This window comes from Colletotrichum higginsianum, chromosome 5 (genome assembly GCF_001672515.1).
Source record: "Colletotrichum higginsianum IMI 349063 chromosome 5, whole genome shotgun sequence".
In the NCBI taxonomy this organism is placed as follows: Eukaryota; Fungi; Ascomycota; class Sordariomycetes; order Glomerellales; family Glomerellaceae; genus Colletotrichum; species Colletotrichum higginsianum.
The window spans coordinates 3,720,395-3,747,876 of NC_030958.1; the positions used below are offsets into that span (position 1 = coordinate 3,720,395).

Here is a 27,482-nt window from a genome sequence, read left to right on the forward strand (position 1 = left end):
AGGTCGTCTTATACCAAAAACAGAGGCTCGCGACGTCGAGTGAGTGAGTGAGCGAAACGACGTAAGTAAACGGTGGAAGGGGGGGGGCCAGCGCGGCATGCCAAACGCCTACCGGGGGTCGGTGATGTACGCTGATCTGCTCAGATCATCTGCAACATCTCCTGTCGCAAGGCTGCGTTGCTGGGTGGAGTCGCGACCTTGTCCTGAACCCGACGTTTCTTGGCGAATGGAGGGATCATGGGTGCGGGCAGGGGGGAAGGAAGGGAAAGGGACGAATCTAGGAAGACAGAAGTGAGGGAGAGAGAGAGGACCGGGGGAGGGCGGTTGACCAAGGTGCTGTTCACGTTGGGTCGAGACCTGGTGAGCGGCTGATAGCGAGGCGGCCGGAAGAGAGGAGGAAGACAATAGGCGAGGCATGGGGAGAGGTTCACTTACACACTAACACGCACTTACAAGGTACACAAACACTTGCACACACATGACGGTGGTGGACCTGGAGTTTGGCCTGGGACCCCTGTCGGACAACGGACTCGGCTACCACGAGTCAACCGACGCTGGTTTTCACAAACGGCGTCTAGCCCGTGTTTGGCAGTCCCGAGACAGATGGGAAAACGTCGGACGAGTGTGTTGTACGATGTAAGCGCCCGGGGAGGGGCTGTCCTGGGAAAGGCGAGTGTGTTTCATGGGGCGAGGGAGGGGGGCAGTTGGGACAGATGCCCTGGTATTCACCGTATTATTACCATATCGAGCAGCGGCTCTTACAGCCATTTCCGGGCATGTCTGGGCACATTGTCAGAGGTGGCTGGCGAATGGGTGGGTGAAAGACTGCAAGATGGGGAGGGGGAAATAAAGTGAGAGGGGAGTAAGAGAGAACAATTCAAAGTGAGTGCTTGAGTGTAAGTGTGAGTGTGTCAGACGTGGGGGAGGGGGGGGGGGCGTTGAGTGTGAGTGTGAGTGTGAGTGTGAGTGAGTTTGAAGGTAAAAATGAACGATTGAATGAGACTGAAAGTAAGAGGGAACGAAAGTGAGTGAGACTGTGACGCATCGAGCAATTCTCTCGCTGCAGCCCTGGCTCTTCCGGGTCCGACGCTGCGCTGCCTTCGTCCGTTATCCAGGGCAGTCCCATCTCCGCCCCGGCCTCGAGGGGGTCACAGACTGGAAGGGGGATGATACAGACGCCAAGCTTTTAACGCGCAAAACTCCCTCCTCTTCCCATGCAAAGGCCAAAAACAGCGGCCCTGCATTCTTGTGTCGTGAGGCGGACAGGGTGGCGTGGCGGGTCGTGAGTGAGCCAGGGACAGAGATTCTTCGTGATTCTGTCCTACGATACCCTCTTCCCCCCCCCCTTTCGTCTCATGCCTGATGCCCGCCCGCTCCCTGTTGACGTTGACAGGCGACGATGCGTGGCCGCCTCCCGGTTGGCGGCGGGATGTACGTCCAGAAGAACGTGGCTCGTCTGGTCTCTGCGATATCCTGAGACTCGCTCCTCGGAGACAGACCGAAGGCGAGGGGGGGGGGGGGGGGGGGGGCGAGAGAGACACATGCACACAGTGAGAGTCGCCACTTTGCCCCAAAAGATGCCACAGAAGCGCGCAACGGACCGTACGTCCGGCACATTTCTCAAGTCCAGATTGGTAGATGGATGTAAAGTGTCGTTAAATCCTCCCTCCCCGGAGAAAGGGAGAGGGGGGCACAAGTCTCCTTGATGGCAAGAAGACGCGAGTGAGGCTCACGGCGGGATGGATGTTTATGGCGATCGGAGCCACTTACCAACATACCAACTTGGTGATCATCTGCGGTAGCCAAGACTCCCAGAGGGGAGAGAGAAGAAAGTCAAGCCACGGAGACGGCCCTACCGATAGTAGCATACTCACCTTTGAAGAGAGGGGGAGAGGGTCTGGGGACGGGTGCAATCTATCTCGCCCAGCGGCATCCCCGTATCCACCATAAGGACCAAGACAGCGTACATCGTACCTGTACGGGTACCTGAAGGCTTGAATGCGTGTACCTTGCATGGAGGGGACGTGGGAGACAGGGGACACGCTGCCCTTGGATGGCGCACCTCAGCCTGCCGCCAATTCTTCTCAGAGTATTTCCCAACCAGGCCAGAGCCCAGACTCTGCCGAGATTGGTCAGCCGGTTGCACCAACCACTACCCTAAAATATTTTCCGTGGGTGGACGGAGGAGAAGGAGTGCAAGGTGATCCACATGATTTGCTACAAGGGGATGGGAGGGGAGGTTAGACCACCATCCACCACCATCTTCATCCCGGCGGACCGCCCCAGCATCCCCCCTTCACGATGTTTCACACTCGGCCCACCGGCACTGGCGAGGGCAGCAAGCGAGCAGGTGTCATTCGGTCGCAGGGCAGCCTCAAGTGGGGAGTCGGTTGCGTCGAGGCAGAGCCTGGAAGAAGGGGAGGGGGGGGGACTGTTTCGAGACGAATCTGAAGCATCGACATCGAGCCCGCTATACCGCAAAAGGGGATAGCTCGGCATCTTGCTTTTTCTCTGCCTTTTTCTGGTCCCTTTTTTGTTTTGATTTTTTTTGTTTTTGGGGGGGGATGTTGCTTCATCGTCACTCTCTCGCAGTGCATTTCCCTCCTAGAACATTCATTATTATCCACAACCAACGGAGTTTCGCTACCGGACAACATAACACGACACAACAACCCCTCGCCCTTCCTCCTCCTTTTCCTTCTCCTCCCCCCCTGGTCCCTCCTCCGTGGCCTGAGTCCAGACGGTGCATCATCTCGCCTCGCGCCGCCCTCCGCACCTTGTTAAAACCGTACGTCTCTCGGCCTCGAGAGACCAAACAAGCGTCAACTCCTGTTCGACCCGCCTTCGACCCTTCATGCATCGGACCAATAGTCGATGAACGAGAGCCAACGAGTATAACCCCCCTTTCCCTGCCTGGGCACGACGCATCAATCTCGCAGCCTGTTGTCTTCACCCCCCCTTTTTTTCCCTTCCTTGCATGCATGCGGCCTGTCAAAAGTCACCGTTTCACCAGAAAACTTCAGCAGTGCAGTGCGTTTGAAGGAGCATCTATAGTTAGTTATACTTATGCTTCCTTGTCCCGCCGCCGCTACTACTACTGCTGCTGCTGCTGCTGCTGCTGCTGCCCCTTCCATGCCTGGTCGGCGTCGGGATGAACCGAGGGCGTCTCAATGTGCTTCCGCGCCTCCTTCTTCCTCTTGTAGTCCGTCTTGAACCGGCGGTCCCTGTCGCCGACGCGCTCCTCAAAGTCGAGCTGGCCCGGCTGCGTGAAGCTGGTCATGAGCTGCGGCTCGCCCAGCGGCAGCCGGTCGCCCCGGTCGACCTGCCAGAGGTGGAAGGCCTTGCCGTACAGGCGGAAGACCTGCTCCATCTCCCGGTTCTCCGCCGCCTCCCAGACGGCGTCCGGCAGCGCCCCCTGCGGCATGACGAGCATGCCCGACTGGACCTCGTAGACGTGGCTGTGCCACAGCTTCCGCTCCTCCGGCTCCAGCGTCTCGTACAGCTCGGGCGTGATCATGTACTCGATGCCGATGATGCGCGCGCCGGGCTCGGGGCTGTCGTAGAGGATGCACTGCCGCACGTCCTCGTTCAGGTGGCCGCAGTAGTGGTTCGCCTCGACGGCGCGGGTCGGGTCCGACGCGTAGGCGTGGAACGCGTTGAGGTGAGCGCACACGTTTCTGAGGGGCGCAAAGTCCTGCGTCCTCATGGGTCAGCATCGCGGGTATCGGCCTCTTGACCTGCAATAAAAGGGCGGGCGGACCTGGATCGCTGACGCGCCGGCCAGGAGCACCTGGTTCTTTGTGCTAATCGGCTCCCCGGATACGGACTCTGAGTTGTCTGCCATTATCGGTCGTTGACGAGATTGCGGCACTCCGTCGATGGTTTACAGGATAATTAAGTCGGTATCAAGGTGCACGTTACCAGATGGATGTTTGACGATGCGGTCGGTCTGCCCTCTGTGTCTGGGTATGTTTTCGTCTGCAATGTTCGCGATGCGATGGTGAGGGGAGCAAGCCATCATGTATATGTGACGTCACAGACGCATACTCGCATTCTCTCTCTCGGTGATTTCATCATCATTGCGGCATCGCTGCTCTGTGTGTTCCGGCATAACGGAATACTTGTCCCCGACCGCCCCCCATCCGGGCGGAGCGTTTTCTCCGGTCGGCTTCGGCAACTGGTGTGGGGCCATTCGGAGCGGCTGCTCCCGTGCCGACGCGGCGGGTTCCGTTTTGCCGGGGCCCTCTCGGCCGGCGCCGAAGAGGTGGGAAGGGGCCAGAACATGTCACGGCGTGGAGCGGACATGCATGCCTGCGCTATCGGGGACGTTGATGGCCCTTCCTGAATCATGTCGGTGCTCATCATCTCCACCGATCGTTTGAAACGAGACTGACTCGGTTTGCCTGGTGCTATCTCTGTTTTCTTGGGCATCTTTCCTTGACATATTGGAAAAGGGGGAAATTGGGAAGCGAGAATGGAAGAGGCTGTAATGATAAACCGGCAAACTAGAAAATTTGCCAACACTATCTTGATCAATAACATCAAACAAGAAGAAGGGGACAGCAAGTGCGTCTACATTTCATTTAATGAATTTTGCTGGATGACCTAGATCGGAACCAGGAATGAGTGCAACGTGTTTACGATTCACACTTGGGCGGCATTCGTGACAGTATCTTTCAAATCAATCAATGATTTGAATTATGCTAATTGGGAATAATCGTACAAGCAAATGCCCGTCTTTCGTCAAAATCCTAGTCAAGCCACCGGGTTCCCGATCACTCGTCAAGAACAGGCATGCCGTTCATGCGTCCGGGTGCTGTCTAGACGCAGAATATGCAGCCGCAGGAGAAGTCGAAGGAGCAATCGCGCTTGTGGACATCCGGGTAGGCCGCGATGATGGCGTCGACGGAGTCTTTGCTGAGCTTCACCTTGGTCTGGCCCTCGGGGTTGGGGGCTGCCAGGGCAAGCGAGGCGAAAGCGACGGCGACGGCGGCGGAGAACTTCATGTTGAGTACGGTGATGATGAAGATGGCTAGCCAAGGGGTGTTGTTAGCTCAAATGATACTGCTTTGCTCGGGCCGTCTTTCGAGTCAAGACACTCGGCGAAGGAGGACTTCATCGATGGATGGAATGGACATACTTTGGAGATTTGGGCTGGGTCTTGGGATTGGTCTCTGGAGGCTGGAAGAGTTGGCTGTCGGATGATGATCCAAACGAGACCGTTCTGGCACAGGAACAACGGAGCCTTTTATAGCTGGACTCCGCCGTCTCTTCTCAGTTGCTACTGTCGATTGTAAAGTCGAAAGTATGACAACATCATCATCAAGACTTCTCGAAACCGAAGTTCAGTCCTGCCCGACAGCTGCAAATCCACGAATGAAACGGCTGGCATTCCTTATCTTCTAGTTTGTGGCTGCAGGAGGAATGGCAAGACGTCCTCATAGCACCCACCACCAAAGCCAGTAACTCTCTTGTTTCAATGCCACTGGGAGGGCATCGTTACAGTCGTGAGCCTGGACGATGCTTTGAAAACGCCTCCGGCTGCATACTGCTAGTATGTGCATCCCAAAAGAGTAAGCTTGAAGGGCCAGTCAGCGACACTACATAGGGAAGGATTGCCAAGCCGTCGTAATGGGGCGGGCGACATGCGACAGCAGACCGATCCAATTCGTGGAAACAGGCCCATCCGTGGGATCTACAGTTGAGAAGGGCCATAGTCCCTCCTTGAATCCTTCAGTTTATTGCTTTGGTTGCTTCAATGATCAGCATATACTGTCAACTGACGATACAAACGATTAGGCCTCGCCTCTACGCCCGCCTCGACAGACAAAAAGAGCAGCTCGAGAATGCCCCCGGGCTCATGCAGCGACCCGGGATATTTCTCATGATGTATTCTCGCATAAGAGCTGCGGTCTTCCTGAGGGGAACCTGGGTCATCACTTCTCGTCGATAGCGTTTATCGTTGGCTACAGAAGTGGTTGTACAACCTCATGTTTGAAGTCAGTACTGAACTAGCAGTTACCTTGTGAAACACCGGCTGTGCTGCAGGCCTCTGATATGTGTAGAAGTGAGGTGATGCCCACCGTATCTGTGTGGTGATGGTATCGGTTCAGTCGAGCCATGCAGCCCTTAGCCCAACGAAGCCTCCAAGCATCCGACTACTGCTGTGACCAGCTCACAAGATAGAGCCCAAAGCACTATGTGTTTGCGATTCCTCAGTTAGGGCTTCAATATTACGCATGGTGCAGCTTGGGGTGGACAGCGAAGACTGCAGGTAAAGCTATAGATGTTGAAATGGTCAAGAGCGAGTTTCACCTTTGAGATATTCAACAATGTTATGTCGCTGATCTCGACCTCCAGGTTTGGTTCATGCTCGAGGAGGTGTTGCTAGTAGACATGACTGTTTCCTGACTCTTCCGATGAAATGCTCATTCGTGACAAAAAGAAGAAAAAAAGGCATCTTTCGTACTCGATGCATCATGCAGAGCCGGCTACGCTGTCGTCCGGCCAAATACCTTTCCACCAACGCCCTTCAACCAACCTAACCCCCCCATCGCTTACCTCCATCTCATTTTCTTTCGGAGACTTTCCAGCCCAAGATCGGCGAGTGCCGGCCTTTCGGGCCATCGTAGGCGAGCAGGTTTGCGGGGAAGAAGACCTTCCCCGCAAACCTCCTCGTCATCTGGCGCGTCCTATGGAAGGACGCGCCAGATATCATCCCACCGGTCCCTGTGCGGGGCAGCTGCTGAACAACATGCACGATGAAGAACGTCGGCGATTGCTTCTACTGTAAGTGATCTCCACGGGTGCTCTTTGGCTAAATTGGAGCATGCGCTCGGAAGTTTGGTGGACTTGTCATTGGCGGGAATGGAACGAGATCGCGAGTGAGGAGATCCCGGGTAATGAGACTGGAGCTTGGCGATGAGTCGAGACATTCTGGGAGAGGAGGGGATGATGCCTCAGATTTTCCATGCGTGGTCGATATATCAATGGTATGTTGTTCATTGCGGTTTGTGGACCTCAACTCTCATCGGATAGATGTCCGATACTATCGCGTCCGGCCTTTACAATTTTCACGGATCTGAAGGAACCCCCCTTCCGTCACCAGGATAAGAAGACATCACGAAAAGAGGATTGAAGAAGAGGATGCCACGCCACGTTTCTGCAATGACTCAGGTCAGCTCCTGTCTCACTCTGCTGCTCGCGGTCCTCCCGGCTCTCGGGGCCGGTGCGGCAACCAACGTCACATGCGCCAAGTGCGACGACGTAGCCCACGGCTTCGCCTCGCTCAACGGCGGCACGACCGGCGGCAAGGGCGGCCGGATCGTCACGGCGACCTCACACGCGGAACTGGTGGAGTACGCCAACGCGACGGAGCCGCTGATCATCCGCGTCGAGGGCGAGCTCACCTCGGAGCCGAGGGGGTACGAGATCCCCATCAGGAGCAACAAGACCATCGTCGGGGTCGGCGCCGGCGCCAAGATCCTCGGCGGCGGGTTCGGCATCACCAACCAGAGCAACATCATCCTCAGGAACCTGCAGGTCAGCGACACGTACATCCCCGAGGACTACAACGGCAAGTCGGAAGATTGGGATGGCATACAGGTCGATAAAGGGACCAACCTCTGGATCGACCATGTCACCGTAAGGTTTCCCTTCCCCTTGGCCTTGGTCTGTTGCTATTATTATCCCCTCTCATTGTGGAGGGGGTGTCGACATGACCCTCAGATCCGGGTCGTGTCTGGCTGGCGGCTACTGACAGCAAGACTAGTTCGCCCGCATGGCCGACGGCCTCATGGACCTCCGCAGAGACACGGACTACGTCACGGTGTCCAACTGCCTCTTCTCGTCGCACAACAAGGCGTTCGGGATCGGCTGGACGCCCAACGTCATCTCCAAGATGACCATCAACGACAACTTCTTCAACTCGACGAACCAGCGGAACCCGTCGGCGGACAACCTGCTCATGTGCCACATGTACAACAACTACTTCCTCAACGTCACGTCGTACGGCAACTACGCGCGCGGCCACACGGCGCTGCTGGTCGAGACGAGCTACTTCGAGCGGGTCAACGACCCCGTCGTCGCGGGCCCGAACGCGACGATCCGCAGCAACTGGCTCAAGTTCAAGGACTGCACCGGCGAGACGCACCTGGACGTCAACGGGGGCGCCGTGTTCAACGCGACGGACTACTATTCGTATTCGCTCAAGGACCCGTACGACTTGCCGACCACGATTCCCCCGTTTGTAGGGCCTCGGCCGGATATTGGCATCTGAGCGGTGGATTCAGAAGTAAGTTGCGTGGAACTCTTCACAACACAGCGGGAACCGAGTGAGTTCAGTAGTAGTGGATTAAATCAGTAATTAATTGCCTGCATCCATTCATACTCAAAAAAGTATTCTGACCAACGACGCAGCCTGAATGCCTTCTTTACTTGGCCGAGGCGAACAGACAAATCAATATAAACTTGACTTACCCCGGTGCATCCCATCCACCTCCAAAGAATGAATGACTCGATGCAAAAAGACGGCGCCGACCAGAAAAAAATAAAGAATAAAAAGAATCTTGGTCAAAAGGCAAAAGGTTTAGTCGTCGCCCACAGGATTCGAACCTGCGCGTCCGAAGACACTGGCTATCGGCTCTCCGGGAGATGATCCCAAACTAGCAGGCCAGCCCATTAACCACTCTGGCAAGGCGACTATTGTTGATAGCAGAAGACGATAAGTGGACTATGTACCATCTATGCAAGGATCCTGAGAGCATGATTCGATCCACCCCTAAAATGCCGCATCGAGAGACATGCAGGGAGCGGGGCAGAACATGTCTGCACAATAAGCCTGCACAAATCGAATGCCAAATTCATGACGATAGCTTGAAGACCCAAAGCAGTGGGATAGTGAGTGATAAAGGGATAAGCGGCATGTTGCAGGTGTTCCGTCTGAACCGGCGGACATCGTTAACAGTTTCTCTAGCCCAGCCAGCCACCTACAACGCGGAATGATATCATAAGCTCACTCAATCAACTCTTCTTGGTTGCTTTGGCGGCCAGCTGATTGCGTGTTGGGCCTCGTTAGCGCTGGAACGTTGCCGTGAGGAACATTTCTCTTGGAGTCAGTTGGTTGATCACTGTCGTGTGCCCCCATTACGACAACTCGTGTGGCGTAACTCAGTCACGACGGTTTTCCCCTCTGACAATACGAGCTTCCATCGCCTCCAGCACGGTTTCTATTGATAATGATCGGCCAGATCGGCACAGAAGTTGGCCAAGGTTTGATTAGTGCCCAGCGCGGCCTCGCCCTGCGATCTCCATCTTCCCCATACCATCCCGCAAAGAAATTCCCCGGCACGCCGTTGCCGATTCTCCCCCCCCCCTTTGCGATTCATGTGCAGATGTTGGCCGGCCCCGACAAGCCGGGCTAAGCCCAGCGGTCACTGCTAAGAATAGGTAAAAATAGGTTGACTGCCCCAGCCTAACTTTCGTCTCTGGCAAAAACTCTCCCTAAATACATAGTACCGGATACACAGCCCGGGATGGCGCCATCCGCCGCGAAGCCCAACTCCGCTAGACCCTGGGCCGGCTGCTGTCGGGGTCGGCTGGCACGGCGGAGGCGGGTTCCCAAACGATGTCATATCATGTCATGCCCAGATGATCCGCAGCTACGGAGATAATCGAATTTCTGCGCTCCCTGACGTCCGGTCGTGCGAAAGTAAACACAGGGGGAAACCCGGCCGGGGTTGTGGACATTGATGATCATTTGATATTTTGATAGAAATTGATATTTAAAAGCATGGGACAAACCCGCCCCTCCCCGGGATCAATCACACCTCTTCCTGGACTCACACTCAGTAAACAAACACAGAGCACACACATCGACACCTTGTAATCAGTCTCGCGCAAGTCTTACTCAACCCACACAGCCATACATCACAATAGAACCCATCGCCATCCCAAAAGAAAATGCAGTTCCGCGCTTCCATCGCTGCCGCCGCCGGCCTGTTCGCCCTGGCCAACGCCCGCATCTACGGCATCGCCTTCCCAGAGACCGTCAAGGCCGGCGACGAGGTCGAGGCCGTCATCACGACGGAGAACTACATCCAGGCCGTCCAGGACATCGCCATCGCCTTCGGCATCGCCACCGAGGCCTCCGCCTACCCCGAGACCCTCGGCAACGCCCTGGGCTCGTTCTACTTGGGACCTGGTAAGCAGCCCCTCCCCCAGAACCGATCCAGATGAAGTCGTTTGTTCGGATTGCTGATTGCCGTCGCGCGCAGAGGAGTCCAACACGCTCGAGAACATCACCGAGACCGTGACCATCCCCGCCGGCCTTGCTCCCGGCCAGTACGTCGTCGCCGCCGGGCTGTACAGCCTGTACGGCGCCTCTTCCTCTCCCACGTTGAGCCACTACAACGTCACCGTCACCGTTGGCAACGTGACCAGTGAGACATACGTGGGCAGCCAGCGATAAAATGTGAATTCACGAGTTGCGCTGAAACAAAGGTGTTCAAATGGCGTTCAATGTGCCATGGTCTGGCCTGTTGCATCTTTGTGGTTAAGAAAGAGGTTTCTCAATTTAGATTAATAAGTTAGACATACACACACAATCCTTTCCGATCCTCTCAGTTGGATCTTGGCTCCCGAAATGATTCTTGTAGTGAGATATTTTCGTTCGCACTGAGATGATCAACTTTTCGCGCGACACGTTTCGCTTACTTATGCTGTTGGCTTCAATTGTAAGAATGGCTCATATATTGTGAGCAATAGAAGTTCCGATAGAAACATGTATTGGGCGTTGTGTCCGGCAGTCCAAGGCTCCGTACATCGAAACCGGTACGGCTTGAAGCCGGTAAAACACGTAAAACATGTGAACCAGAGATGTTGTTCCTGCGGATAAGCACCGATCAGACAGTAACATGACCAGGCTTGTTGCTTGTCAAGTCTTTCTTACATATTGACGTAGCTTAAGCAGGTAGGAGGCAGTTGCTAATCCGAGGCCGTGATTCAACTGCCATTAAGCTTACTTTAAGCTTACCCTTGAGCCAGACGCCAAATGAATATGTTCCTAGGTCTCGTGTCCCATGCTGGCAATGATCGTCAATGACCGGTAAGAGCGTTCAACCAATGGTTTCCGTATGACCATGGATTAAGAGACGATTTCCAGATAACCAAGGGGCCAACCAGTCGAGAACTCCATCTGCCTATGGTCTACCCACCTTGCGATTACGGCTCGAGGCAGCGGACAACCAGCAAGCAAACTTTAGAAGTTTGCTGGCTCTAAGCTGCGGCAGATTGGTGAAGATGGACTACTGTCTATCAGCCTGGTTCGTCTTGGATAAAGCCGTCAATTGAGTCGGGGGGTTTTCTTTATTTCTTTCTGGACTTCGAGATCAGAATAACCTACCATTCCTGCCATTCAAAATGTCGCGCGAGCTTGCGCCTTTTACACGTACATACGATGATGAGCGGCGGTGGCCGGGTCGCTAGTTCGTCGAATGGGTGTCAAGCTCAACTCAAACCCGAAGGGGTTCTAAAATGTAATCATAACTCGTCTCCATATTGAACGTGTTCACGGCATGTAGTAGGTAGCTGGCACGTGAACGGACTGCACCACGGGTATTTATACGACAATACAGCGGCGGTGTCGTGGCCTCAAGTTGATGCGTACACGTGAGACATTTATCTACGTCGTGATTTTGCGAGTCAGACGGTTCCGCGGCCCATTGGAGCGGGAGTTATGACTCGAGAGGCCCGGGTCTGTATGTGTCGATGGCTGAGCATTCCGAAACCGAAAACGCGCTTGTTCAGATGATCCGGAGGCATGTCTTGGAGCTGCGGGTAGAGACACTTGAGGCTTGATCACAACATCCAGGCCTAGAAGTCTTGGTCACATTTCACATTTCACATTTCACAATCCGGATCGGTGTGCTACAGAAGATCGTCATGGAGAGCATGTGCGCCGATGTGCCGGGATGGCTGCGCCGGAGCCTCTTCCCATTGGCGTCACTTCTTTCAGGACTCAACCTCGGATCGGAAAAGGATGGGGAGGCTCCATTATTTGGGACCCAGGCGGTTGGTTGAACTACTCTACTTTTCCCACTTTCCGCTGCCTCGCCTCATCCGAGCGAGTCCCGGGTTGGGACGAACCCATCCATCCATCAGAGATGCCCACAAATCGGACCTGGTCCTGATTCCGAGGCCTCATCCCGGCCCCCCGGAGTCGACGAATCGGACTACGCTCCGAAGGTTGAGTGAGATTAGTCAATGAATCAATCAAAGAAAAACGAGGAAGCAAGCAAACGGTCAATGGTGCCAATTTGCCACGAGAGCAAGCAAACGGCTAGTTAGTTAGCTTGGATCCTCCACCGATAAACAGCCCATTCCCCAACGCTCGAGCCCATCATCGTGTCGTCATGTCGCAGTGAATGGCACATGCAGGGTTGCGCCGCGTCCTTTAGCCAGGCCAGTCATTTCCCAACTGGCAGGGGGGGGACAGACGCCCCAGGCACTCTCGGAAGCTTTTCAGACTGCTGCTATCTATCTACAGACATCATTTCGCGGTGCGCAAGGTTACTTCACCTTGATCTCAGAAGGATCGCGGGTATCGAATGAGACGTCATCGTGGTCAATGGGGCATCTCGATGGAAAGAAGACTTGAAGGGAAAAGTCAAGCAAAGCGTCGAGCTTTGTCTTTGTCGCCCGGCAGGCATCGTCGGTTCTGGAGGAGTTGGGGGCTCGGAAGGAAAGGGTGGAATCGGCGATTCAAGCAAGGGCTTGCAATGGGAAGAAGAGAAACCTTGGGGAAACGTTGGAAAGCCGACATGGAAAAGGGCGAGGGAAAAAAACGCAAGCAAGACAAACTTCTGCCAGCCGCCGACGACCCAATCATGAACGCATTCTGCTCCAAAGTCACTGGTTGGTTGTTGACAGACAGAACAAGCCATAGAATTCGAAGGGGGACGGACATCAAGGACACCCCTCGGTTATCGATGATCCTCGACCCATGCACGACGAGCAAGGAGTTGATGTGGGCGATTTAGGAACCATCTCCGATGAGTCCCCTGTTGCCTCGAGAGCCAAGGTTCAAGAGTGAGAATCAACAAGCACAAGGGCGGCTCAGGACCCGTGTAGCTAGTAACGAGCAGTCTCGGTTGACTTGTCTCGAAGCATACATGGTTAAGGCCTACTAGAAGCCAGGCTAATAATTCGCGCAAGATGAATATTACACGTAGACATCTGCAGCAGTTGAGACACAACAGATTCTTTACCTCCATCTCTTCTGCCATGGATGGACGATGGACGGATCCACGCTCCAGACTCACAATGTCACCTCGACGTCGCAAGCTGCCCCCTGCCGGACCCCAACCAAGTCCCGGGAGGCGGTCCGAGCACAAGCTAGCGAGGGGTCTTTTGGATCCTTGGATGGTGGGTAGTGGATGGATATGTCTGGATCTTGTGGCCCTGTCGTCCCAACTTCAAATTCAAACCACTCGCAGCGGCGGGGGGGGGGACAACTGTCGCCCGGCATCTCAGAGTCAAAGTGCGAGAAAACTGGGCTCTGACGGGGGCCGACCCTCTCTCCATCCTTCTCTCTCTCTCCCTCTCCCTCTCTCTCCCCGTGTGTGTGGCGAGCATTCCCCTGCCTAGAGCCAAGTGCTGGAATCGTGTCGACATGGCCGAGAACGCGGGAGCGCTCGAGCTTTGAATGTTGGACGGTGGGGGGAAGGATATTACGTTTCTGTCCGGGTAGCGTAGGCAGATATCTTACCGCTCCCATCTTTCAAGAAACGCCGCCAGACATCCTTTTCCATCCTGTCTGTCGTCTCAAAGCATCCCCCCTTTTATCTGCCCCCGGAAACATCCACTCGTAAGGCCGCAAGGTGAGACACAAACACATAGCAAGGTTTCACTTTCCGCTGGCAGAAAGTAAGAATTCTGTTTTCTTTTTTGTTTTTGTTCCCTTTACCCTTTTCAGCCCCTACAAGGCAGTAGAGAGACAGGCGTGTGTGTGTCCAACTAGTCATGGCGGCCGTCTATGACGCCGATGACGACGCCGCAGCCTTCACCTCGTCCGGAAACGGCGATGTTTCGAAGGCTATTCTCCCCACAGGGTCCATGGACGACGACGAGCTGCTCTCGAGGGTCTTGCCGCGGGTAGACACGGCGGCCATTCAAGCGGCGCGTATGGCCATTGCACAGGAGTCCGAGTCCGAGTCCGACAACAATAGCGATGTAGAATACGCTCGACCTCACACCCGCCAGTCTCTCTCCGAATCCAGCCTGTTGATGGGCCAGGGCGGCGCCAGTGACCGCTTCGATGGTTTCCTTGATACGGCCTTAGAGAGGCATGGAAGGCATGAAAGGCCTGAAAGGGCACCCCCCCGTTCCGCACGAGAGAGCGTCGAGCTTAGCCGCCCTTCCCGCTCGTTGTCTCGGGTCGACATGGTCCCCCAGGACTACTCCCATTCCCCTCGCCCTTACACCACCAGCAGGAATGACGACAGGGAGGGCGTGGCCGTTCCCGCTCGCCGTTCCTCCCGTCCCGATCCAGCCATCGACAGCCCCGATCGAGCAACAGCCAGGAGAAGAGGAAGCTCACGCCGCGACTATAACACGCCACAACGCCCGCCGCGCGCCGACGAGATCGAGGCCGCCAGACGGTTGCTGGCGCAGGTTTCCGAGGCCGAAGAACACTCGTACAGAGACGACGACAAAGGGGCAGAAGATTATCCCCCGAGGGTGCCTCGCTCCGCAACACCTCCGCCCATAGGAGGCCGACGCCGGAGGCTCATCCTTGTCGATTCGGAGGAGGACGAGGACGACCGGGACGCCCACGGTGACAACGACGACGACGACCACGACAACGGCGGCGTCACCGACCAGGAATACCACGGATATCTCCACGAGCCCAGTCGCAGCAGCAGCAGGAGGAGGAGGAGGGAGAACAGAGACATAGCAGCGACGCCCGTCACCGTCATCCACAACCCAATCCAAGAAGACACGTCCGAACCGCATCATCGGTACACGCGCGACCGTCCCGTCACGCCGAGGACGTCGTCCAGGCAGTCGTCGCAACCGCCGGCGCGATCGCGCGCGGCCGACGCCCTCGCCTCGCACAAGAGGGGGCTCCGGACGCCGGTTCTGGATCACAACCGCCTGTATCACGATGCTGAGCCGCCGCCGATCAGCCAACGACGACGACCACGCAACAACAGCAACGGCAGCACGAGCAACAAACCACGCGCCCGCAGGACGACAACAGCAACAGCAGCAGCAGCGGCAGCAGCAGTGGCACCGGCAACAATAGCAACAACAGCGTATTACAGAGAGCGCCCAGGCATGGAGGAGGAGGTGGTCCACGACTACAGCGTGAAGAATGGGCTGGGCGGCGGGCCGCCGGCGATGCTGACGCCGGACTACAGGCCGGCGACGGCCGACGGGAGGAAGACGGCGATGAGCGACGACTCCTTTTCCATCTCGAGGCAGTCGACATCGAAGCAGAGCGTCACGAGCAACGGGTCGTCGAGCCGCGGCGTCGACTTCTTCGGGCCGGGCATCTTTCAGGTCGTCCTGCACAACCCGACGACGGTGCACCAGCTGCTCAAGTTCGCCGAGGCCCGCTTCTGCAGCGAGAGCGTCGAGTTTCTGAAGAAGGTGAGCCGTTATTCGTTGTCCTAGGAGTCCGAGAGTGAGAGAGTGAGAGCGAGAGTGAGAGACAGAGGAAGAGAGAAAAAGTGACTAGGTCGAGTTAACCAATGTTGGACTTGTGGCAGGTCGAACAGTATCAGACCGTCCTGAACGACCTCGCCGGCATCATGACGAGCATCCACAAGGACTTCCTCGCCGAGGACTCGACCAAGCAGATCAACGTCAACGGCGAGCTGCGCAAGTCGGTCCACGCCGAGATGAAGTCCCTCGTCACCAAGACGCTCCCGTCCATGGAGACGCTCTTCTCGTAGCTGCAGGAGAGCGTCGAGCAGGACGTCTTCCTCGACATCTACCCCCGCTTCGTCCGCTCCCAGATGGCCCTGAGCGCGACCAGGGCCTTGTCGTCCAACCGCCACACCTACCAGGGGCTCGGCGACTGCTTCTGCCTGACGAATCCTGGGTAAGGAGACACTCCCTTAACCCTCACCAACCCTAACCCCCGTCCCGGGAGGTCTATTCTCATGACTTTGTGTGAGCGAGTGACTTGACTGACTGGCTGAACTTGTGTATTGTCTACAGTCTGGCCGACAACCCGATTGTATTCGCCTCGGACGGCTTCGTCAAGGTCACCGGCTACACGCGCTCCGAGATCATCCCGCGAAACTGCAGATTCCTCCAGGGGCAACACACCGACCGGGTCCCCGTCCGCAGGCTCAAGACGGCCATCAGCGAGCGCAAGGAATCGGTCGAGTTGATTCTGAACTACAAGAAGAACGGCGACCCGTTCTGGAACCTGCTTTACGTTGGTGAGTCATACTTTATATATGTATCCTTCTGAAGCCTCTTCACGAAACTCCCGCAGCTGCGTTAAGGAGTATCATCAACCAAGTCTTGTCGTCATCCACGCAAATCCATGTACACCTCAAAAAAACCAAAAAAAAACTCCAAAAAAGCTAACCACGGCGCCGCTCGCTCAACAGCCCCTTTGTACAACGAAGCGGGGAAGCTGGCCTTCTTCATCGGCGGCCAGGTCAACTGCTCCACGACCATCCACAGCAACGCCGATGTCATGAGGGTCCTGTCCGTGTCCAACAACGACGATGTCCAGGACAAAGCCAAGGACAACAAAGTCAAGGCGCCGCTGCCGCTCCACCGAGCCTCGTCGGCGCCGTCGGCGCGCAAGGCCTTCCTGAAAGCCCTCGGGGTCAAGGTCGACGACGCCCACGCACTCACCACGTCGTCGGTCATCGACCCGGGCATGGAGAGCAAGCTGCTCCACCAGCTCGAGGGGAGAGACCTGAATACGCAGATGAAGGAGTTTTATACTGCGTACTCCAAGGTATGTCACACACACACACACACACACACACACACAAAAAGAAAACCACAAGAGGGGAGGGGGTGACTGACCACCAAACATATGACAAAATACCACCCTGATACTGACAACAATCTCTCCGAAACAACAGTACCTCGTCGTCAGCTACGACGCCTTCATCATCCGCTTCTACTCCGAGGGCGTCCTGGACATGCTCCACCCGGCCAACAACACCGTCGGCCTCGTGGCCGGGCAGGACGTCTTCCGCTTCCTCAAGCAGAACATGGTGAACCACCAGTCCGACTACAAGACGCGCGTGCGCAACGCCCTCCGCGCCGGCGGCCCCGTCAGCGTCGACGTGCGCCTGCAGACCCGCCGCAGCGCCCTGTTCCGCGGCGACGAGCGCTTCGTGACGCACTGGACGCCCCTGAAGGACGAGAAGTCGGCGGTGCGCTGGGTCGTCGTCATCATGTCGCCCGCCATCTCGTGATCGAGTTCGTGATGATGAGGGGGGCAGGCAGTGTTGTACAATACAGACGAGAGATGTAAAGAGAAGGGGGGGAAGGGGGCGGGACAGGCGGAGTTTGATAAATGATAGAATGTTTTGCGAACCAAGTCAAAATCAATACGAGAATACCCTTCTGTCTAAGGTCCATCATCCATAGAATTCCTGCCTACCAAGCCAGGGTCAGCTAATACCGCCGAGGAGCCAGCCTAGTTCCCTTCGATCTCGCTTATCTCTCTGATTCAACCAACGGCCTCGCCCAGACAGAATAGCCTTTCTACATCGGGGGGCAGAATTCCAAGGAAATGACCATGGGTCCGAAGAATCCGCTCAAGATGGTCGGCCTCTCTCTCTTCCCAGGAGAGCAACAAGTCTAAGCAACCAAGCCAAGCGCAGCCCGGCCGATCTCCATCTCCTGGGCGCGCTCCCACGGGAATGTGAGACCATTCCTCCCTTTGACAACGAGATATCGAACAAGGACCCGAGCTCACTGCCCTGACATTCCAGACTGCGTTTCCTCCCCGCGCTCTTTGTGCTAGGCCGTCCTGTCCGCCAACTTTAAGTTACTATTATGTGTCCTCGTCTTCATGTGCTACTGCGAGCCTTTGGTCCAGCCGGTGCCATCATGCGTCAAGTGTCGGGGCACATGCCCCGATATATGACAAGACTCCTCAAGAGAGACGCCTCAACAATAGCCCGGAACGTCATAAAACAAACAGCAACGTAAGCTCCTTGTCATAGAACAAACTCATACCGCGTGTCCTTGATCCCCTCTTCAGCGCAGGCTTCTGGCTCTCCTGCCTCGATTTTCTCTCTCCCTCTCTCTCTTTCCATGTTTCTCTCTCCGCTTGCCTGCCAAGGCATGATAGGAACGACCGACGAGTCGCCTACGCGAAGATTAATGTGAGACGGCTGGCTATCGCCGGCGGTGCTCTTCTGCCCGCGTAAAATGTTCCACAGGCCTTGTGCTACACCTACCTATCGACGTACCTCGAGTTGGGGCCGGTTGGGACTGCCGGCCCGGCTCCGAGCGGCTCGACCCCCTCCTCCACAACGACGATATCTCCAGCAGTGCCCACTGCTGGCACCTCCGGCTCCTCGTCGCCTTCTTCCGGTGGATCGTTCACGGCGTTGCCGACGTCGGCACCTACGACTTCTGCTTTCACGACCTCAGCGCCCACGACGTCAAGCCCGAGCCCGACCACCAGCACGCTCGCCGTCCGGCAGGTGATCCTCCTCGTCGCCCCGGTCCCGGCCCCGGCCAGACGGGTACGGAAGAGAGACGACCTCGGCGGATTCGTGAGCACGGGGACCGACGAGAACCCGCAGGTCTGCAGCGTCGCAACCGTCTTCGTGCTCTCCGAAGATCAGGTCCTCGCCGGAGGCCAACCCTTCTTCTACGCCGGCGAGTCCTTCAAGCCGCTCCGCAACGGCGGGACCCCGCCGCCTGGCGCCGTCACGACGACGTTCGGGCCGGACGCTGACGGAGTCTTGCGGTTCACGAACCCGGCCATTCCCAACGGAGGAGCGAGCTTCTGCCAGTACCCCGCCAACGGTCAAGTCTACGTCACCTTCACGTCGAGCCCGCTGGGCTGCGTACCGGTTTTGATCCTCGCCTATGGAGGTAAGTGACCGAGGATGGTGGTCCTGTACAATCAATCAACTGACAAGATGCTGGTCTCCTGTCGACAGTCGAGCAATGCCAAAACGGACGGGTTGTGAACCCTATCCCTTTCAGCTCCAGCACCACCGCGTCAACTCAAGCCTCCGTCAGCTCCAGCAGCGTCCAGACCGGCCAGCCTCCCATCGTCCCTCCCACCTCGAGCTCTACTCCGAGCTCGACACCGCCGCCTCCTCCGATTACGAGCAGTGTCTCCCAGACCAGCCTGACGACATCCACCTCCCAATCTTTCTCCTTCTTCCCCAACTCCACCATCCAAACGACTTCTTCGTCATCGACGGCGTCGACTGCCCAAACAAACTCACAGACGACCACGTCGACATCATCGTCTACAGCGTCAACTACCTTAACTACTACTCTTTCTTCCTCTAGTACATCTACATCTACAACAGAGTCAACTACAATGGCAACAACGACAACAACAACATCTACTACAACATCAACAACAACAACCACCACTACCACCACCCCCACAGCTTGCATCTCAACACAGCGGCCAAGTTTAGTGCTCCCAACCCCAACACCAATCACATTGGACCCGCCTGATGGTGGCGGCGACCAGTACGATAAGGGCAGCGCGCAAATCAACCTGCCGTTCCCGGTGAGCGTGTACGGCAACAATCTAGCGTCCGTGTTTGTGGAGATGAACGGACTCGTATCAAACACCCCGTCAGATTTCTACGGTGTCGGGTCAATACCCTCCACCGGCTTTTCACCCATCACCATTGCGCCGTACTACGCAGACTTTTACAGCTTCAACGCACGAGGCCAGGGCATCTGGTATGAGATCCGCCTCTCCGCCCGCGGCGGCCGAGAGGTCACGTTCGAATTCCTCCTCACGCGGTTTGCGCCAGGACTCTCGTCAACATACTGCCACTTTACGGTCACGTTGATGAACTTCACATGGTAATACAACCTGAAGAATTCTTCCGACTCCCGGCCGAGCAGAACTCCTCGCAGGAGGGCAACAGCCTTGTGCTGGCAGCGTTCCATCCCATTATCTTTCACTTAAGAGACCACTGAACGCCTCGAAGGGCGGGAAGAGAGAGACTAAACACGCGTCCCATCAAGTTCAGAGATGGAGAGCCACACATCACGTCGACACACTAGTATCATATTCATTGTGCAGTAATCCGGCTGTCAAAGACACGAACCGAGGCCGCTGCAGCGCTCATCTATCACAATCAACGTAACCGTGGCCACGATAATGATCCATCACCGGAGGGGTCAAGACGCAACAGCTGACACACACCAGGCGCGCTGCCTAGCTAGAGAGCCCCCCAGAGTAGTGCCTCATCGGAACAGAACATCGTGGTTCACGCTTTCAAGATTTCTTGACACAGGTTGAGTCAGTACTATCCCCAGACGTACCCGCATGACACCCTAGCCGCATCACATCCGGTATGAAGTGACGCAGTGTAACTAGCCGACACGCCTTTTCTCTCACGATCATAAGGTCAACACTGCAGCTTTACAACCATGAAAATCTTTTCATCCTCAATCCAGCAACTGCCCCGACTTCTTCAACCGTTTGTTGGTCTGGGCAAGCGGTACAGGAAAAGGGGAAGTGTAACTGTAGGTTAAAAAAAAAAAACACCTGCCAGATCTCGTTCACCTGTTTTTGGGACAAACGCTGTGACGGATGGAGGTTTCGGGGTGACATACACACACCCTCAGCTCAGGTCCCTTGGTCAGTCCCGTCAAGATCAAACCCCATCGAGACCTATCTGGTACGTTGGCAAAGCCCACCGCGTCATCCATTCCGCCTCCAGCACCTCCAGCACGTCCGGTCTCTCGCCCGGCCTCCATGCGAGCATCCACCCCAAGAGCTTCAACAGCGCGTCCCGCTCGTCCTCCCCCATCGTCTCCATGCCCCTCGACCGCCGCGGGCTCTGCACCCACTGCTCGAACCGCCGCTCCCACGGCCAGATATCGGACGCGTTGCTCAAGGGCCTGGCGGCGTCGTCGTACCATCGCGGCCGCTCCTCCCATTTCCCCCACCACTCGGGCGGCATGGGCCCCTGCAGCTCGACCTGCTGCGCCGTGATCTCGTCCTGGGGCGCGAGGAAGCCGTCGATGAGCGAGCGGTGGGCGAGAAGCTCGAAGAGCACACAGCCCAGGCTCCAAACGTCCGAGGCGAGCGTGAGGGGCGTTCCCGGCTCGAAGAAGGCCTCGGGAGGGCGGAGGACGAGCGGCGTGTAGGACTCGAACCGAGACTTGTCGGCTGGACGGAAGGCAACTCCAAAGTCGCCCAGTATCAATCTGGCGTCACCTAGAGTGACTTCGTTACTTGGCACGCCCAGCCATACCGGAGGCACCGCGTAAGACGGGACTCCGGGATCCGTTGACGGTGCTTGTGTGTCTATACGAACCACCGGCTCTTTCTCCGGCTCGCCGTACCGTGCGTACAGCTGCTGTATCGAAAGATTATCCAGAGACGAGGGAAGCTGTAGGAGAAGGTTACCAAGATGAAGATCTAGGTCACAGTGTCAGCCAAGTTTTACCCGATGCAGTACAATGGTGGACTGGGACGCTCACCTCCGTGGGCGTAACCTTTTGAGTGGACGAGTGAGACGGCCAGAACGAGCTGCGCGGCGAGGGACCTGGCGACATCTAGCCGAAGCAAGGAGTTACCTGATGCCTCCTTTGCGTCCCGCAAGCTGCAACGTGCCGGAAGGGTGACGAGGCAAGGGTGAGTGCCGTTCGGCCCGTTGAGACTGAAGCGATCGAGGACGACGGGGACCAGCGAGCGATTGTGTTCCGAGTCCTTGTGGCCTGCAACGCTCTGCGTGAACAGGGAGAGGACATCAACCTCGGTGCAGTCCGCATCCGCGGTGCCGACTTTGACGGCAACGTACTTGGACAAGTTCTCGTCGACGGCAAGCCAGGCGGTTGAAAACGTGCCGTGGCCTAGCTTGTGCACGACTCGGTATCGCTCGTTTAGTCGGTCGTCGATGTGGATTGGGTGATAGCCGCCCGGTCGATAGTCGCCGAGATGCTCCACCCCGTCAACGTATCCGTACTCGACCGGCGGTGCTGGTTCGGGCATGGCCGAGTAGTGGTGGCACTGGAAGAGGCGAGATCGTATGCGCTGTGGAAATGAAAACCTCGCGGGGGAAACGTGGACCCTTGGAAGAATGTGACGCGGTAGCCGGGTGGTTTCCTGCAGAGCACGAGAGATCATTGCACCTGGTCCCGGATAAAACTCTTGGGACTGAATATGGAGGTTATGTAGATGGGTGGTGGTGTGCTGTGGTTTCTTAACGATTGAAGATTGAAGATTGGCTTCGCGATCAATTGGTGTTTGGTATTAGGCACGGTACGTACCGCCACCCCAGCTAACAAGCAGCAAGGCAGCTATCCTATTGGACGCTGGCATGGGCGTTTAGTGGTGTTTGGGGCGGCTGCCTCCCTAGTGGTTGGGGTAACGCTGCTGTGTGGGCCTGCCAGTCGACCGCCGAAGCGCCCATTGCCACCTTCGTTGTGCCCAACCGCCATGGCACTGAGAACACACCCCCAATTGGACGCACAAAGGCGTCCCCAAAGACGGGCCACCACAGGCTCCGGGATGGCACACATGGGGTCAATCTGGCGATAGGGCAGATACCACAAGTGGTTGACCCTCAAGCGCCTAGCAGAGTCGAAGACTCGCTGCCCACAAGGCCGGTCTCCAGGCGGCCGGCCCCGTCGCTAATTATAGGCCAAAATGCAGCGACCAACCAACAATGTATCGAGTTTGGTGACATCGCGACATCGGGCGTTGATTATTTATAAGACGTGGCGGGCAGCCCTTCATCACCTGTTTCACGCCTGCCCGCTACTCAACAGACCTTCATCTCCCATCATGTCTTCCATCAACATCGTCAAGTATTACTTCCACGCTCAGCAAATCCCCAGAAGCGAGGCCAGGATGCGCCAACTTGTCGCGCTGGCGTATCAGACAGCGCGTGACAAGCAGCTTTATCCCAAAGCAGTCTTTGTTCGGTATGCCATGGGTGTCGAAGCTAACTTCCCTGGATCCTTCCACCAAGGCTGACTGACAACAGAAGCGAAGTTCACTCAACGACGACCATCAATGGGAGGCGACAAAAGGATCCAAGGGGGGATCACGTCACTTTCAGCTACAAGACGCAGGACCATTTGGGTCGCGAGACTCACGTTGCCTGCCATGGCTATGTCAAGGACCCCCTTTCGCTAGAATTCAAGGAGGCGACCCATGCGGCAGAGAAGCCTGATTCCATCCTCAAACGCAACAACAAGCCGGTTTGGCCGAATGACGAGGATCTTTGGGAGGCCCCCGATGTAGGTTATGGACACATGTCATGAGATACCCAGCTGCCTCTTTGCTGGGGCTTCTTAGTTTTGCTAGAAAGTGGTTGCCTGCATAAGTACGCTTGTGTTGTACAACAATGTACAATGCACTTAGCAAACTTACCCATTATCGAGCTGCGTTGTGTTCTTCGTCTTTTGATACTCCAGTCTCTCTAGGATGATTGAACAAATACCTGCACAACATGACTTCTACCTAGACCAGTCCGTTCATATATTTATTTGCATTGCAATGTCAGTGTATCTGTGTGCAGATGCAAATCCAGTAGTCTCAGTCGATAGTCGCCGAAATGCTCTCCTGCGTCGACGTATCCGTACTCAATAGGCGGCGCTGATATGGCCGAGTAGTGTGGTTAGAAGAGGCGGGATGGCGTGCGCAGTGGGTAAGGAACACTCGCAGAGCAAGCCCTCGGGAGCGGGAGAGTGTGACGCGAGCTCAGCTGCAGAGCACGAGAGAGCATCGTGATTTTGGTACAGGATGGCGCTCGGGATGATCGCTGTGAAGCTGGGTGGCGCTCATTTTCTGGCGGTTGAAGGTGTGTTGCAGACGAGATTCCTGGGTCAGTCATGCTGAGGCGGGTTTCATTCGTCGTGCCTCCAACGAGCAGGCGGTGAGGCGTGATATTTGTCCTCGAGGACACGGCCTCTTGCATATCTTTGTTATCCCGACACGACCCTTCTCCCCTGACCAACATATGATGTTTAGGATAGAAAGTGTGGGTTGGTAATTGCTGACCTGGAAAGATCTCATATTCCTTGTGTTCTACAGTTGTTCCATGAGAGAGAATGAGTATCACCTTGTTGAGACCACGCTACATTGGGTGTCTAGACATGAAAATGAGGCAGAGGTGCGTCTTGAAGTTATACCCGATCGATTTGAGTGGTACCCCAATGAGCGACAGATGGCCAGTACCATAGTCACTGAGATGGGTGACTGCGAAAGGTCGGTACAAAGCAAGTCGTCGGTCGATGACTCCCCGATCTCACTGTTGGTGCAGCCCACGATGTCCGTCACATTCACGAGTAGGTTCTGGGACATCACACATTGTCAACACAGTCCCCTTCGAGTTCAACCCGGTCACCAGCAGCCGTGTCAAAAACTCGTGTCGTACTGGCATATAAGTCAGTGTAAAAAACCGGCAGCTTGGTTGGCTCGGAGAGGTGACAGAGGTGCTTGATACAACTCGCCCAGTACGCGGTCAGTGGTAACTGGATTAGAAGAGGCTCGATATAGTGTCTCTGCCCAGGAACCTTCAGATACAATCCTGTAAGGCTGCAGTCTCAGACCATGTTAATCATTGGCTGATATGCATGCAAGTGAGCTGAATAGACCAAGACACCACCATACAGAAGGCTATCAAACTGAAGAGCCTTTAGTGTCCACAGTTTCTTTGTTCGTCACAATTGTGCTGCATCGAAAGCAGGGTGTGTTGGCGATACCTGGGCTGGATGCTTCTTCCCACACCAGGCATCTGTCTCAAGCAGCTTGCCGGAGACAGATTAACAAAATACCCTGAGATCAGACTGTAGTTTTGGGCCATTGTCTTTATAAGAGAAGTATTGAGAAACCCTCATTCGAGCTGAAATGCTGAAACATTGACATCAAATGTTGACCGTAACGCACGCCGATAACTGCAGTGGGTTGGGTTGATTCCCTGCTCCAGTCAATGATTCATGGGCCGCGACAACGCTAACCCTAATCGGCTGGACGGGGATCCTCCCCTACAGTCGTCTCGTCTGTCTCCAAGATGCCGAAGTGTTCTAAAACTACGGAGGAAACCAAAAACCCACCTCTCTCAGCTTGACTCGTACAAAACCTGCGTTGTTTATCTGGCGCTCCTTTTGACAAACTCAAGACGGCCGCAACGTTTGCACAGAATGACCGCCATGGAGAACGGATTACCCCAGGGCGCCACAGCCGGCAAACCTGTTCTCTTCTTGTGAGTTGTGGAGGCGTCTGGTCCTGTCTGGCAGGAAACCGGGGAATTCTTCACCGATCAATCACCCTGCTAACCTTGCCACAGCGATATTGACAATTGCCTCTACTCAAGGAGTGAGTCACCACCAACCAGCTAGCAGCCTCAGCCTCTCATCCCCCCCCCCCCGGGAGGAGGGGATGGGGGATGTTGGATTAGATTCAAAAGAGACTCACTCACACCCCAAAAACCCCCTCACAAGGCCACAAGATCCACGATCTCATGGCCAAGCTCATCGACCAGTACTTCGTGACGCACCTCTCGCTGCCCGAGGACGAGGCGGCGAGGCTGACGAGGGAGTACTACAAGAGCTACGGGCTCGCCATCGAGGGGCTCGTCCGCCACCACCGCATCGACCCGCTCGACTACAACGCAAAGGTGGACGACGCCCTGCCGCTGGAGGGGATCCTGCGGCCCGACCCCGAGCTGCGCCGGCTGCTGGAGGACCTCGACCGGAGCAAGGTGCGGGTCCGGCTGTTCACCAACGCCTACGTCAACCACGGCCGCCGCGTCGTGCGGCTGCTGGGCGTCGACGACCTGTTCGAGGGCCTCACGTACTGCGACTACGCGCAGTACCCGTTCGTGTGCAAGCCGGCGCCCGAGATGTTCCGCAAGGCCATGGACGAGGCGGGCGTCGAGAGGGCCGAGGACTGTTTCTTTGTCGGTGAGTTTCCGGTCAGTCCGGGGGAGCTGTGGTCTTCTCAATTTCTCAATTTTCTTTCCATCTTTTTTACACTTTCTTCGCGAGGCCAGTCGGCTAATGTCTCTGCGTTCTCCTTTCCCATCGCCATCAGACGACTCGTACGACAACTGCAAGAGCGCCGCGGAACTGGGCTGGACGGCGGCGCACCTGGTGGAGGACGGGCTGCCTGTGCCCGAGAGCAAGGCATCGCAGTTCCAGATCCGCCACCTGCGGGAGCTGCGCGACGTGTATCCGCAGTTTTTCAAATCGACCAACGCCGAGGCTTGAAACCCGGACGGAAAAAAAAAAGGTAGCAGGCTGGGTTCACCGAGGGTATGGAAGCGGCATATGGATGGTCGACACAGGGGCCGGGCGAGCGTCGAGACGGATGTTTGATCGTTACAAGATAGCATCAGCGCACCGCTAGAAACTAGACGTAAGACGGCATGAGTATAGACGGGGGGTGAGGGTTTTGCAAGCAAGGATCGTCCGTAGAAAAGGGCCTTTCGTGCGAGGTCAGAACCACCTTATCTCTCTCTTTTTGGTTTCTTTCTTTTCTTCCCCCCCCCCATTCCATTCCTTGAAAGCACCAGGCTCTTGTACTTGACCAGCACCAGTTCGCGTGCAGTTGTCCTGTGTCCTGTAAGATGTCATTATGTTGTCGAACGGCAGGATACTCCAAGTAGCGAAGAGCCTGTAGAAATTGCAACGACTTCATGTCATTACTTATTCAAGACCCTTCAGACGGCAACGGTCCCTCTTTGAGGTCTGCCCCGGGCTCATTCATAGGCCCTGTCAACGCATAGTTTTTAGCTCGTGCTTGTGCTTTAGTCTGTTGTAATGAATGACTCGCAATACCATAGTACACAATCAAACAGAAGAACCTTGATACCGTGGCCCTCGCAATAGACCCAAAGCCACACAGGCCGGGTAGAATAAAACGGACTGCTTCTCGTCTGTACAGTAGTTGATTACGATAATAGTGTGCGCGCGCCGGAAAATATTCCGACGTCCGCCGCCTTTCAGCCACATGGCATATCAGGGTTTGTCAGGCCGCCCCCCTTCCAGCCAGACATGTCTTGGAACCCCCTCATCTCATCTCACCTCACCTCACCTCATATCCCATCCCATCCCATCTATCGTCTCTCGCCGACGCCGTCCTCGGGACGTGCCACACAAACCATCTCCGCTCGGCCCTTATCCTGCGGAGGTCTCCACCCCGCAGATCGAGACCGACAACCTCCCCCCCTCCCTCTCTCACCTTTCCCCCGTCTACGACGACGACGACGGCGACGACGACGACAGTATCTGTAAGGCCCCCCGTTCATCGCTACCCACTTCCGGCG

General features: G+C 56.0%; 10 protein-coding genes across 10 annotated transcripts; 6 read left to right on the top strand and 4 right to left on the bottom strand.

Annotated features, from left to right (window-relative positions):
* Nucleotides 1-3,094: 3,094 nt before the first annotated feature.
* On the bottom strand, nucleotides 3,095-3,844 carry CH63R_07991 (Duf1264 domain protein; the record flags this gene model as incomplete). The annotated part of the gene is made up of 2 exons (XM_018302965.1): nucleotides 3,095-3,694; nucleotides 3,761-3,844. 2 exons carry the CDS (start codon nucleotides 3,842-3,844, stop codon nucleotides 3,095-3,097), a joined length of 684 nt encoding a protein of 227 aa, XP_018157743.1.
* Nucleotides 3,845-4,820: 976 nt separating this feature from the next.
* Nucleotides 4,821-5,006, bottom strand: CH63R_07992 (uncharacterized protein; the record flags this gene model as incomplete). Its single annotated transcript, XM_018302966.1, has 1 exon — nucleotides 4,821-5,006. The coding sequence occupies one exon, from the start codon at nucleotides 5,004-5,006 to the stop codon at nucleotides 4,821-4,823; it is 186 nt and encodes a 61-aa protein (XP_018157744.1).
* Nucleotides 5,007-7,167: 2,161 nt separating this feature from the next.
* On the top strand, nucleotides 7,168-8,278 carry CH63R_07993 (Ricin b lectin; the record flags this gene model as incomplete). Its single annotated transcript, XM_018302967.1, has 2 exons — nucleotides 7,168-7,644; nucleotides 7,772-8,278. 2 exons carry the CDS (start codon nucleotides 7,168-7,170, stop codon nucleotides 8,276-8,278), a joined length of 984 nt encoding a protein of 327 aa, XP_018157745.1.
* A 1,682-nt stretch (nucleotides 8,279-9,960) lies between these two features.
* Nucleotides 9,961-10,468, top strand: CH63R_07994 (Secreted protein NIS1; the record flags this gene model as incomplete). Its single annotated transcript, XM_018302968.1, has 2 exons — nucleotides 9,961-10,201; nucleotides 10,275-10,468. The coding sequence occupies 2 exons, from the start codon at nucleotides 9,961-9,963 to the stop codon at nucleotides 10,466-10,468; spliced, it is 435 nt and encodes a 144-aa protein (XP_018157746.1).
* A 3,551-nt stretch (nucleotides 10,469-14,019) lies between these two features.
* CH63R_07995 (Aureochrome1) lies at nucleotides 14,020-15,956 on the top strand (the record flags this gene model as incomplete). The annotated part of the gene is made up of 2 exons (XM_018302969.1): nucleotides 14,020-15,651; nucleotides 15,771-15,956. The coding sequence occupies 2 exons, from the start codon at nucleotides 14,020-14,022 to the stop codon at nucleotides 15,954-15,956; spliced, it is 1,818 nt and encodes a 605-aa protein (XP_018157747.1).
* A 63-nt stretch (nucleotides 15,957-16,019) lies between these two features.
* Nucleotides 16,020-17,453, top strand: CH63R_07996 (Aureochrome1; the record flags this gene model as incomplete). Its single annotated transcript, XM_018302970.1, has 4 exons — nucleotides 16,020-16,105; nucleotides 16,225-16,451; nucleotides 16,626-16,984; nucleotides 17,115-17,453. The coding sequence occupies 4 exons, from the start codon at nucleotides 16,020-16,022 to the stop codon at nucleotides 17,451-17,453; spliced, it is 1,011 nt and encodes a 336-aa protein (XP_018157748.1).
* Nucleotides 17,454-18,653: 1,200 nt separating this feature from the next.
* On the bottom strand, nucleotides 18,654-20,142 carry CH63R_07997 (uncharacterized protein; the record flags this gene model as incomplete). Its single annotated transcript, XM_018302971.1, is given in 4 exon segments — nucleotides 18,654-19,115; nucleotides 19,288-19,827; nucleotides 19,886-19,981; nucleotides 19,990-20,142. Coding segments are annotated over 4 exon segments (1,251 nt in total).
* Nucleotides 20,143-20,855: 713 nt separating this feature from the next.
* On the bottom strand, nucleotides 20,856-22,333 carry CH63R_07998 (SRPK2 bound unphosphorylated; the record flags this gene model as incomplete). The annotated part of the gene is made up of 2 exons (XM_018302972.1): nucleotides 20,856-21,625; nucleotides 21,688-22,333. The coding sequence occupies 2 exons, from the start codon at nucleotides 22,331-22,333 to the stop codon at nucleotides 20,856-20,858; spliced, it is 1,416 nt and encodes a 471-aa protein (XP_018157750.1).
* A 660-nt stretch (nucleotides 22,334-22,993) lies between these two features.
* CH63R_07999 (uncharacterized protein) lies at nucleotides 22,994-23,475 on the top strand (the record flags this gene model as incomplete). Its single annotated transcript, XM_018302973.1, has 2 exons — nucleotides 22,994-23,133; nucleotides 23,196-23,475. The coding sequence occupies 2 exons, from the start codon at nucleotides 22,994-22,996 to the stop codon at nucleotides 23,473-23,475; spliced, it is 420 nt and encodes a 139-aa protein (XP_018157751.1).
* Nucleotides 23,476-25,356: 1,881 nt separating this feature from the next.
* On the top strand, nucleotides 25,357-26,424 carry CH63R_08000 (Pyrimidine 5'-nucleotidase; the record flags this gene model as incomplete). Its single annotated transcript, XM_018302974.1, has 4 exons — nucleotides 25,357-25,418; nucleotides 25,503-25,531; nucleotides 25,657-26,118; nucleotides 26,249-26,424. The coding sequence occupies 4 exons, from the start codon at nucleotides 25,357-25,359 to the stop codon at nucleotides 26,422-26,424; spliced, it is 729 nt and encodes a 242-aa protein (XP_018157752.1).
* Between the last annotated feature and the right edge of the window lie 1,058 nt (nucleotides 26,425-27,482).